The sequence below is a fragment of the Archocentrus centrarchus genome, unplaced genomic scaffold, assembly GCF_007364275.1.
Source record: "Archocentrus centrarchus isolate MPI-CPG fArcCen1 unplaced genomic scaffold, fArcCen1 scaffold_29_ctg1, whole genome shotgun sequence".
Taxonomy (NCBI): Eukaryota; Metazoa; Chordata; class Actinopteri; order Cichliformes; family Cichlidae; genus Archocentrus; species Archocentrus centrarchus.
The window spans coordinates 2,387,681-2,400,394 of NW_022060258.1; the positions used below are offsets into that span (position 1 = coordinate 2,387,681).

The 12,714-nt window shown below is 41.6% G+C and overlaps 1 protein-coding gene across 1 annotated transcript in view; it reads right to left on the minus strand.

The window, feature by feature from the left end:
- Positions 1-12,714, minus strand: part of pcbp4 (poly(rC) binding protein 4) — a 206,741-nt gene that overhangs the window by 70,325 nt on the left and 123,702 nt on the right. The window contains exon 6 of the mRNA XM_030723841.1: positions 8,512-8,628. Coding sequence (XP_030579701.1) covers positions 8,512-8,628 — 117 coding nt within the window. The remainder of the gene's footprint in view (positions 1-8,511; positions 8,629-12,714) is intronic.

The window sequence follows — 12,714 nt, forward strand, 5'->3', positions numbered from 1 at the left end:
GTTCTGTGATAGGCCCAATTTTCTTTATATTATCCATGCTTTCCTTGGGCAGTATTATTAGAAAACACTGCATAAACTTTAATTGTTATGCAGATGATACTCAGCTTTACCTATCCATGAAGCCAGATGACACACATCAATTAATTAAACTGCAGGAATGTCTTAAAGACATTAAGGCCTGGATGACCTCTAATTTCCTGCTTCTAAATTCAGATAAAACTGAAATTCTTGTACTCGGCCCCACAAATCTTAGAAACATGGTGTCAAACCAGATACTTACTCTGGATGGCATTACTTTGGCCTCCAGTAACACTGTGAGAAATCTTGGAGTCATTCAAAATGCTGCAGCTAGAATACTGACAGGGACTAGAAAGAGAGAGCAGATTTCTCCCATATTGGCCTCTCTTCATTGGCTCGCTGTTAAATCTAGAATTGAATTTAAAATCGTTCTTCTCATATACAAGGCCCCATCTTATCTCAAAGACCTCATAGTACCGTATCACCCCAATACAGCACTTCTCTCTCAGACTGCTGGCTTACTTGTGGTTCCTAGGATACTTAAGTGTAGAATGGGAGGCAGAGCCTTCAGCTTTCAGGCCCCTCTTCTGTGGAACCAGCTCCCAGCTTGGATTCAGGAGACAGACACCCTCTCTATTTTTAAGATTAGGCTTAAAACTTTCCTTTTTGATCAAGCTTATAGTTAGGGCTGGACCAGGTGACCCTGAACCCTCCCTTAGTTAAGCTACTGGGGGCTTCCCATGATGCTTCTTCTTCACTCACCTCTTTTCAGTCTATGTGTTTATACACCACTCTGCATTTAATCATCAGTTATTATTAATATCTGGCTCTCTTCCATAGCATGTATTCTGTCTTGTCTCCCTCTCCTCACCCCCAACTAGTTACGGTAGATGACTGCCTGGTTCTGCTGGAGGTTTCTTCATCTTAAAAGAGAGTTTTTCCTTCCCACTGTCACCAAGTGCTGCTCATTGGGGGTCATTTTGATTGTTGGGTTTTCTCTGTATTACTGTAGGGTCTTTACCTTACTATATAAAGCACCTTGAGGCAACTGTTTGTTGGGATTTTTAGATATATAAATAAAACTTAAATGAACTCAGTTATTGTATTTCCATATTCACCCAGCTATATTTAATTCATAAGGTCCAAGGGTCTCCATTCTGGTCTTACACTTTTGCAGCTGCTTCTGACAAAATTGATGATATTCTTTCAGGTGGAAATAAAGAAGAAGAAGCCTGGGGCTACTCTGGCAGGCTAATTCTAAACTAGCTGAAATCTGTCAAGGCAGCAGCAGACCACGTGGCTGAACAATAATCTAAAATACAATACTGTGCAAAAATTTTAATCCAGATGCAGCCAATTAATTTCAGATTAAACAAATGCTACAAAGAGCAGAGCAGTGCAAATTAGTGGGCCAGAATGCACAGACTCACTGAAGGAGCAAGCACTCTAGATAATACAATAATAACAACAGAGAGCCAGCCGTTCTCTGGATAAACCTGAAAGCTCAGGATGAGGGCAGAATTTCTCCAAAAGGGCTGCTTTCATTTCAAACAAGTCTGATCTATAAGTGTGGAATCCACCTGGCCTGAAGGCGTTTGTAGACAAACACGAAACATTTTTTTACTGTCACATCCCGACCGATCCATTGATGAAATGTGATAATGGCTCTTATATTTTTTCCTGAATGCCATGGAGAGCTGCAGGCATTTATTCAAAGGAAAGACGCTGACTCACAGCCACCTGTGGACAACAAACAAAAGGTTTCTGCAAGATCCTGAATTACATCCAGTGACTAAAAGCTTGAACTGATATGGCTCATGATCACCATGGTTCTCTACCCCCTCTGAGTCTGCTTCAGGAGATGCTTTGGGGGAAAACAGACGGTGTGACAGAGGTGAATTTCTATTCTGTTTCGCTCGATCTCGTCACCTGAAGATATCTGAGCACCTCTTACATCATACTTCCACACCCCTTCATCAGCCCCTGCACTCCCTCTTTGCTTCCTGCATACTTTTTAGCATTTTTCAGATCCATGCGTGTGGAGCTAGGCTCAAAGGTGGGGAAGTTAAACTCTAATGAGAGCATTTCAGATGTGTTAAAGGGCTGATTACCATTGGGCAGAGCTGGTTGTTTCACCCTTTTTCCTCTTTTTACGATGCTGCAACTATCCTCTGAGGCTTTGACTCTGTTTTGTTTTATACAGTTAGAGGGTGGGCTGCCACCTTTGTTTTTTATTAGTGAGAAACAGCAGTGCTTGGGAAATGAGTCAAAATTATTTATTTTTCAGTGGACTAAATACTTTTAATCCAGCTGGTTCAAAGACTTTGACAGCATCATGTTTATTCTCATTTCATTGAACCTGCAGTTATAGCTGTAGAACCAGCATCAAAAACCTGACTGCTGTCTCATATGGATGTCTGACTGTCTTTGACTCAATTAAAGCCTGGGACAATAACTTGTGTGTGAAGCAGCTGTGTTTCGAGCTTTTGACGGAATATACTCATGATATATGCCATATGTATACCTTATGCACATTTACTTGCCTGAGAAATTTGTCTTAAACTGTAAGATAAACATAACTGATTAAATTACAAAAGTACATAAAGTTTGGTTTCAGCCAAGAACAGTTCGTTCAGGGTATGTCGCTAACTAACAGATTATCCATAACAGACACAAGTACTCTGTCTCGGCAGCCCCTGATGGAGACTACATAAATGATAGAAATGGAGACTTCGAGGTCATCTGAATACCCAGCTGCTGAAATTTTCTGTTTTCCACATTTTGCTTTGTATATGATGTAGCAAAGATTGATAAGCTGTGACTGTATGAAACTGTAAGCTTAATCAGAATGTGTCGGCACTTCATGCAATCCTACACGGGATGAGATGCTTGACCCGGATCAATCTGTAAAACTGTTTGAAATGGCTTTATTAAATTTAATAATTGGACTCCTTGTTCTGTTGTTTTGTGTCTCATTCCTGTTCGATGAACGAACACACAGAAACCTAAAAGGCTTAAGCAGCAACACACACATTTTAAAATTTCTTCACTCTCCACCCCTTTCATACCTCACCCGTCCAGCCCTGAATTTTACTCTATTATTCCATCTCTTAAACTGCTGTTCTTCATTATCCATTAGTCAGAAAGGCTTCACTCATTCCCTCACTTTTTAATTGCATCTCCTTTTTTCCCCTTCAGCAGCTTTTCCCAACTTTCTCCCCCTCACTGTCCTTCTTCCCCTTTTCTCATTACATCCTATCTCTGTGTATGGCAGCTTAAATCCTCCTTTTCTCTCTGTATTGCTCTTCCATCCTTTGCCAAATCTCCCTCTCTGCACTCCTTCAGTAAGACTCTCTCTTTCTCTGACTTTAATTAACTCAGGTAATAAATAGCAGTCCAAATCACCTGGTCTTAATACGATTGGTTCAATCAATTAAGGCTGAGCCCGACTCGGAGCCTCATTGCATGTGAAATGTAAATAGCAGAGTGCTGTCTTGTCTGGGCTGCCCATCAGATGAACGTGGTCTGAATAAAATCACTCCCCTGCCTCACAGTGCAGGAACACATATTTATTTATATCATCAAAAATCTCTCACAGAAGCCTTCGCTGCCTTTTTTCCTTTTGTATGTGCTCTCGTCCCAGTAATTGACAGCCAGCTCTGTCCCACACATGCAGAAAGTATTTCAAGAAGCAGAAATAGGGTGAGGCACTGACTTTCTTGATCCTGGTTAAGTTGGTTATTTTGGACACATTTTCTTTCACTAGGAATTTTTTCTTTAGTGGGCAGAACTGAAATTACTTTGTTCCTCTGCTGATGCTCAATCCAAAATGATCTGAGTGAGTTTGACTGAAGAAGATTTGTTTGGTTTTTTTAACACTGCTTATGTCGCTACACTGCATTTTTATACACATTTCAAAATAAGTTGCAGTGGAAGGATACATGGCCATAAGCAAGATGTGAAATGACTGCAAGTCCTGATGGTTCTCTCTCCTTCATTTTTCCTCTCTCCGTCCTCACCTCTTCCATCTGTCTCTGATCAAACACTTTCTTGTCACATTCCTGGATCTTGGACCAAGGATTTTTGAGTTTTTGGACTTTTAAATACTCATTTAAGTATTTTCTGTTTGATTCTTAGGTTTATATGGTTAAGGGCTAAGAAGATCCTTAAACAGCCCAGCCACCCCGGACACTCTCTCTTCTCCCTGCTCCCATCAGGCCGGCGTTCCCGCTGCCTGAGGACTAAGGGGCTCGACACACGGGGAGCGACGTCGCTCGCTCTCCATTCATTTCCTATGGAGCTTGTGCGATGAGGCGACAATCGCTTGCCCTCCTCCAGCTAAGCGACCGGCGACGTTCGTGCATGTGAAATTTCGAGCTCGTACACGTAGACGTGCACACGCGACCAGGCGACGCGACACAACAAAGTTGGAAAATGTTCTACTTTTGTCGCTGTCGCGTGGCACTAAACCAATCAGCAAGAGTTTCATTGACTGACCAATGAGCGAAGAGTATGCTACACACTGCAGTCTGCAACCACTTTCAGCAGGAAGGAAAGCATCGTTTTAGCTGTGTTTGACTTTCCTATATTATATGACACTTCACGCAGTGATTATCGAGTTAAACATAAAAGGCAGCCATATGAGAACGTGTTGGTGCAAGACTAACGTTAAACAGACGGATAGAGAGGACTTTTGTGCTAATATAGGATGAACGCGAGGTTGTCTTTTTCTTTTGTAGAGGAGACTTAACAGCAAGATTTCTGTCAGTTCCAATAAAATCTTCAGACTCCTCATCTTTATTCCCGTGTCTGACACGGACTGCTTTGAAAATGTCTAAATCCCTCCAGTTTCATAACCAATCACATTTCTTGGAGACGAGTGACGTAAGAGCGCGATTCGCAAAGCTGCCGTCGCTATCGCGTCCCGTGTGTTCGGTTTCACCCCAGTGGCGATGCGACCCATTCGTCGCTGTCGTTTGTCGCTCCCCGTGTGTCGAGCCCATAAGACTGAAAGGTTGAAGAAGAGTTTTTATCCACAACCCATCTGTCTGCTCAACTCTGAGCCCTAAACTGGACCATATGCACAATGTAAATGATTCTATTCTGTTTGAATTGCACTATACCATACCATGCACTTACCAATGACTAGAATATTACATTTTTACCTTAGATATTTATATATTTTTATCTTATGTGCCATGACATGTAAATCACATATTTATTCTTATTTATTTTTTTATACAATGTGTGAATTACTTATTCTTATTTAAATATTCTTACTACTTACTATCTACTTACTACAAAATACACTGTGCATTGTATTGTAACTGTGCATGTGACAAATAAACCTTATCTTATCTTATCTATATTTTAATCTTACATTTCCCTGGTATTGAGTCTTTAGTTCTGAGTTCCATTTATTTGTATTAGAACTGATTTTGGTCCCTCAGTGTCTGCCTCCATCTCACCGTCCTGTTAAGTTCATTCATGTTCAATATTTCTATTTATTTCCTGTTTTACTCTGACAATCATACACACCTGTGTACTGTCTCTCATCTAACTTCCTGTCTGCCATTTAGCTTGATAATGTTCAGCTGTGTTTAGGTTTCCTTCTGTTTCCACTTCCTCATTACATCATGTGTATTTACAGCCTCAGTTTCCCAGCGTTCTCTGTTGCAGCACACTGTGGTTCCTGGAATTTTAGAGTGCATTTTACATTTGGGCTTAATGAGCCACAATAAAGATACACTTTTTGTTCCACCCAGTCTGCCAACTCCTGCAAATCAGAAAGGACCCAGCCCACTATGGTGCTTTTGATTGGTGACTGGTGGCTCTCTTCTTTTTAAAGAAGACTGTTGAACTGCAGCCATGGCTCATCCATGAGTATAAATCCATCTTCAGGGAAACTCGCCCTGCCAGGAGGGCCCCGAAGAATGGGGGGATCCTGGGGAATGTCACGCCTCTTGGGTGCCAGGTCCTCAGGCCCTCCCTCCAGCTGTCATCACAGTGGGATTTGTCTTTCCTGCTCTTTGGACTCTCCTGCTCCTTAGATTTTATTGTGACACTTTCTTTAATCGTCTCTACTCACTATTCTAGAGAAGACTTTAAAAGTCTGAAATGCATAACCATCTGCCCGAGGTGGTTAAATGCAATCTTGTGATATCACACTGCACAATTGTGAAATACAAATCATCTTGTGGAGTGAAACTGTTACAAAATGAGTCTACTGAATTGAATTGAATACTGCTGGAAACTTTTGTGTGCACGCGGGCAAGAAATCAATGTTTTTGTTCAGCACATTTTTCTTTTCTATAAACAACTCTGAACATCAGTATCATAGTTTCTATAGCAAACTGCAGCAATTTAATGTTGTAGAGAAACAATGCACCGGTATCCTGGATGCTTGATCTGTTTTCTGATAATTCACTGGTGAAAACTTAAAAATGCATTTTGGGTAAACTTTAAAGGGTTATGGCACCATGTGGAAGAGGTCCGTGCTCAGGGCAAATTATAGCATATATATATATATATTTATATATATATATTTATATTTATTTAATTGAAGGATTTCTTCCCTACGATCCATGTAACTGCACTGTAGAAGACATAACTGAAATGTCCTCTAGATCAGATTCGGAGATTAAACTCTGTTTTATGTTTCTGTCTGGTCTGAATGATGAGGAATGGACTGGTTTCAGGTCTCAGTTGGAAGCCCATGCGGACCTCCAATATCATTTTCTTCCTACAGCAGGCATTCTGTACGTCATGAGTAATAATCATCTCCTCAAAATGACACTGGAGGCTGGATGTCCTGTTTGGTAAAAGACCCGTTCCAGTCTTTTCACGTCTATCATGAGTTATCTGCACTTGGATTCAATGCTGTGCTGAAGAACCCTTCAGCAAGACACACACCTGAACCTCTGTAGGTCCTAAGACTAATGCCGTGCATGATCTCGCTGATTACAGTCTTTATTTAATCCCCCAGTGACACTTTTCATGCCTCTTTCTTATAATCTCTCCTTTCCAGCCTCATTAATTCTTCATAGGACCCACTCTTTCCTCATCTCTGTATCTCCTTCCATTCTTTTTTAAACCCTTCTTTGCCCTCTCTCTCACTCTTTCCTCATTTCACAGCTTTTTAAAATCCCTTCAGCGACCCGTCCACCACTCTAAATCTCTGTCCATTTTCTGCCCGGATCCACTCGTCTCTCCCCCCATTTTTCTCCCATCTTGTTATCTTCCATTAGGATTGCCAAGATTTAAATACCATCTGCCTGGATTTAAATTCTCAGCTTGCGACATGTCTCTCAGACACTCCATTTCTCCACAGCCAGAACCACTCTGCCATGAATTGGCACACATGCAGCAACACTAATTCTCTTTAAGTAAATCTTCATCTTATACTGTATACGTGTCTGTGTTTCAGCGTTCAGTGTTCCTTATGGCTGCGTTTTTCTGTTGAATGGAAAACATAGCTACATTTGTGGTTCAGATATTTTCCGGTGAATTTAGTGTTTTGGTTTCCACTTGAATTTAGAGTAAAGTTTGAACATGTTTGATTGCACAGCGTGAGTTTATAATGAATAACCTGACAGCTGCTTGTTTAGGTTTGTTAGAGTTCACTTTATATTAGCATCAACAAGAAATTTGCTTTTTTTTCTTCAATTTATCCACAACTTTGAAAATGTAGCATAATTACACACACTTCACTAAGTTGGCCACCTGCTTGTTTCAAGTACCTTGAATTGTTGGCTTTAGATACTACAAGATTTGATGAAAGATTTCGATGTTGTGGCTGATTAAAATCAGCTAAACCCTGCTTTTGATGCTATTTGCAGTTAGCAGCTTTTTTTCCCTTAAGTCGTTTAAACCAATGCTATAGTTTCATAACTTGTCTCCTTATAACAATCCAGCAGATATCTTAGTAGATATCTCTACCACAATATATACATTTCTTTGACATAACATCATAGCTGTTGTTTCTGCATTCTGTTTGCTTCATTTTAGAAGGTTTTAAAAACCTTTGAAAGACACAAAGCATTCAGAGGAAACACTGATGCAGAGAGAGAGAAGAGGATGCTGCCATGGTAGTGTCTGCATAGCATCTTAGAACCAACAGTTATCTCCTGTTGTACATCAACAGAATGTGAATAATTCATATGGTGGGAAAGTTTAAATGACTAATCACACGTACCCCTAACAGTTAGTACAGAAAGAAAGACCCTGCAAGTCTTTGCAAGGTGGAAATATTTCATTTTTTTAACCAATTGATCAGAAACTTTGGAGGGAATCAAAGAAGGAAAAAAGATCTGCACAAATCAAGAGTAATCTACTCTGATCATGTCACATTCTCTTGAGAGACACTTGTAGAAGCTTGTGCCTGTGTGTGTGTGTGTGTGTGTGTGTGTGTGTGTGTGTGTGTGTGTGTGTGTGTGTGTGTGTGTGTGTGTGTGTGTGTGTGTGTGTGTGTGTGTGTGTGTATCCAGTATCTACCTCCTCCAGTTTGAACGTGATCATGGTGAAGGCTCTGAACACACAGTCTGTTGGCCCCGTGATGGTGATGATCCTCTCTGGACAAGAACCCTCTGAGATGTTGATCCTTGCGCTGCTCTGTGGGTCCAGACAGAGGTGTAGGGACAAGGGAGGGGACGGGAGGGATATTGTGGGAAAATTTATTTTAGGGGGGAACAAAAGGGAGGTAAAAAGGAAGGTAAGGAAGGGGAGAAAGGGAATGAGGGAATTATGCGAGGGAGGGGAATTCAGGAAAAACATGGGGAAGAATGGGAGGCAATTAAGGAACAGAGAGGAGGTAAGTCATGATGGGGGAGGAGATGGAGATGGAGGTTAATGGAAGGAGGGAGGAGAAGAACAAAGGAGAGAGAAAACACATTAGTGGGGGGAAGGGATATATGGGCCAAGACAGAGAAGAGGAGAACCACTTTTGTCACTGCTCCTCGTTCCCTAAAGGAGATTCACCTGTGATGCAGGAGAAGAGAGGGATTACAAGAAGGCTGGAAGAGGGAGGAGAGGAAGAGGGAGGGAGGCAAGCAGATGAGAAGAGCAGTGTAGTAAATAGATTTTTAGGAAAAGGTGGGTAGAAGGAGAGCAGAGGAGGAAATGAAAAGCAGTGAAAATATTGGAGGAGATCAGGGAGAGGAAGATTAAGATGATTTGACGAGGAAGAGGTGGGAGGAAGGTGAGATTCAAGCCCAGGAAATAGAGGAGAGGAAAAAGTGTGGGCAGAAATGTATTAAAGGTAAAGAAGGAAGGGCAGGAGGAGGAAGAGGACGACAGGAAAGTGAGGGAAAGGATCAAAAGGAGAGGAGAGAGACAAGGCGGTGCAAATATTTGAGGAGAAATAAGAGGAGAAGTTGAAGATATAGAGAAGGTGCAGTAATAACTGTACGGGGATGGATGGCGAGGACGGGTGTCAGGAGGAAATTGAAGTGTGAGTCGGGGGAGCATAGATAAACAGAGACGATTAGAATCAGAGCCTGGTGTTGAATTTGTGGTGGAATTGTAGAATTGAGTCCAGCGGCCTAAAACTAGAGTTCATTTTTAATGTTGTTCAGAATTAGAAAACTTAATGTGGTTTTCTCCATCCCATCAGTGTCACAGAATGATATAACAATCAACCACATGACAACCCTTCAGAAATGAAGCCAAGAACATCTCCAAAATACCTGCTGGCTTCCTGTGCTGCTGACCGGGGTCGGCCTTTGGCAACACCAGGTGGTTGTTGTGTATCTTCCTTAATGAACATCTTAACATCTTCAGCTGCTGTCTTTGTATCAGTGCCACCATCTACACACCGTCCATCATAGCAGGTCTCGCTACCATCTTGTAAACCTTCCCTTTAACTCTTGCTGTTATCCTACTGTCACCCTGCCTGCAGTCTCTTTGGATGGTTGACCCCAGGAATTTTAACTCATGCACCTTCATTACTTCTGCTCCTAGCAGCTTCACCTTTCCAGCTGTCTCCTCTCATTCACACACATGTATTCTGTCATGCTTCTCTCCAGAGCATACCTCCACCTCTCCAGACTGTCTTCCACCTTCCACCAGATCAGTGTCATCTGCAAACATCACCGTCCAAAGAGACTCCTGCCTGACCTCATCTGTCAGCCTGTCCATCACCACTGCAAACAAGAAGGGGGCCCAGAGCAGATCCCTGATGCAATCCCACCCCCACCTTGAACCCATTTGTCACTCCTACCAAACACCTCATCACTGTCTCTCTGTCCTCACACATGTCCTGCACCACCTTCACATACTTCTCTGCCACACCGACTTCTTCATGCAGTACCATAGTTCCTCTCTCAGCAGCCAGTCTTCTGCTGTCTCTGAATCCACAAAGACACAGTGAAGCTCCTTCTGACCTTTTCTCATTGCTTAGTGTCCAGCCTCACAAACAACTCACTACAAGCCTTTTCCTTTGCACCTCTCTCTTTGCATGTGCCTAGCCTCCGAGCACTCCTGTCTACTTTCTTCATCTCCCTGACTATCCCACTTTTTCTTTGCTGTACTTCCTCATTCCACCACTAAGTCTCCTTGTCTTCTTTCGTCTGTCCAGAGGATACACCACACACCTTCTTGGCAGTTTCCCTCAGAACTACAACCCAGAGCCTGTCTCACTCCTCCCTGAACTCTGTGCAAATTATTCCTTCTTCAACTTCCACCATTTAATCCTTGCCTCTGCCTTCACTTCATGGTTCATGGTTTCCAAAGTCGTTCTACAGAGTGATGCTGCCTAGCTACATTCTTCTAAGCCACCACATTGCAGCCTCCTGCCTCTTTCAGATTGTACCTTCTGCACAAGATGCAGTCCACATGTGTGCATCTTCCTCTACTCTTATTCATCACTCTATGTTCCTCACTCTTCTTGATGTATGTGTTCACATCACAGCTATGACCAGATGATCAAATTAGTGATACCCTCTCTTTCTGACATCATACAGAGCCAGTGGCTGAAAAAGTTAGCTGAAACTAAATGTTCACAGTCTGCAGAATACTTTTTTGGCTCAAAGAGATGATCTGCACATACACTGGCCTCACTATTTGCAATTTTGGTCATGTTTTATATGAACATCCACCATTAGCACGGGATATTGAAAAGGTCCACTCTAATTAAAACTCTCATGTAACTACTTAAAGAGGGGGGAACAGGTATTTCACTCAGTTCCCCTATTATTGCCCACCTGAAAAATTGCACACTTTCTCATTATAAGAAATGAATCTTTTACAAAAAAATGAAAATGACCATAAAATGGAAAAGCCTTGGAAAATTATGGGCATAGACAATAGGACCTGTGTGTTATCATGGTGACTCAGTGTTTGGAGAGTGACATGTTTGTGAGACATTCAAATGAGCTAAAACGTCTGCTGGGGGGTGGGGTTGTGTGCCTGGCAACACTTGTTATGGTTGCTTCACGGTAACACACCATGTCCCAAAGCTCAAGTCATTTCAAACTGGTTTCTTGAACATGATGAGTGTCTATTCCTTTTTAATTTTCAATCATCTGTAAACATCTCAGAGCTACCGTGATTAATGGATTCAGTTGGTGAAGATAATACACAAATGTATAAAGGCAATTTCATTTCTTTTTAGTTTAAAACAAGGAAAGTGTGCTTCTGCTTTACTGTGGTCTGCTCAGCACTGCGTGAGATTGTATTTCTACCTTTATCGACAACTTTATGAAGAACTATGAACATCAGAGGGGGGTTCAGATTTGAGTTTTAGGGTTCACATTAGAATCAGTTTCAGCTTCAGTGCAGTCTCATGACTTGTGTTCAAGGATACAAATTATAGCTCAAATCCCACACGTGATTATTATTATCATTTATGGTCAGTGTGAGGAGCCTATCCTGATGAAGCTTCCCATTTCCCTCTCTCTGTGTTTATACTCTGCATTTAATCATTAATTAATCTCTGTCTCTCTTCCACAGCGTGTCTTTTGTCCTGTCTCTCTCTCCCCTCACAGCAGATGACCCCCCCTCCCTGAGCCTGGTTCTGCTGGAGGTTTCTTCCTGTTAAAAAGGGAGTTTTTCCTTCCCACTGTCACCAAGTGCTGCTTATAGGGGGTCATTTGATCTTTTTTTCTGTATTATTGAAGGGTCTTTACCTTACAATATAAAGCGCCTCGAGGTGACTGTTGTGATTTGTATAAATAAATAAAATTTAATTGAACTGAATTTCACCCCACCTACACAACATTCTGCAGCTGAGAGCCAAAGCCAATGTGTGTTATACTGTGGATAGCTCTAGCAATTTATCCATAACTATGACCTACATCCTTTTAGCTACCCTTTATTCACACTTTGACCATTACTTATCTGTTTTACTCATTCCACTTTGGCTGTCGGTTTCTTACTGCTAATCAATTACTTTTTAATTAACTTTCTGCTCAAACCTGTTCACGTCGACCCAATTCTTTAATTAAATTGTAATTTCTCTTCTGTCAGATTAGTTGAGCTAATCTTTCCACCTGCTACTACAAAAGTACCCCCTGAGGAGACCTGGACCCCTGGTTGGTTCTCCCTGCGGTAAAGAAATATGAGGGACAGACACAGAACATATAACAATTTAATAAAAATGTGGTTCAGTGTCGTGCAGTCATGAAAAAAAAAGACAATATGCACAACAAATAAATCACATTTAGTTACCGTTTAACAAATTTTCCTACAGGGGTTCGGGGT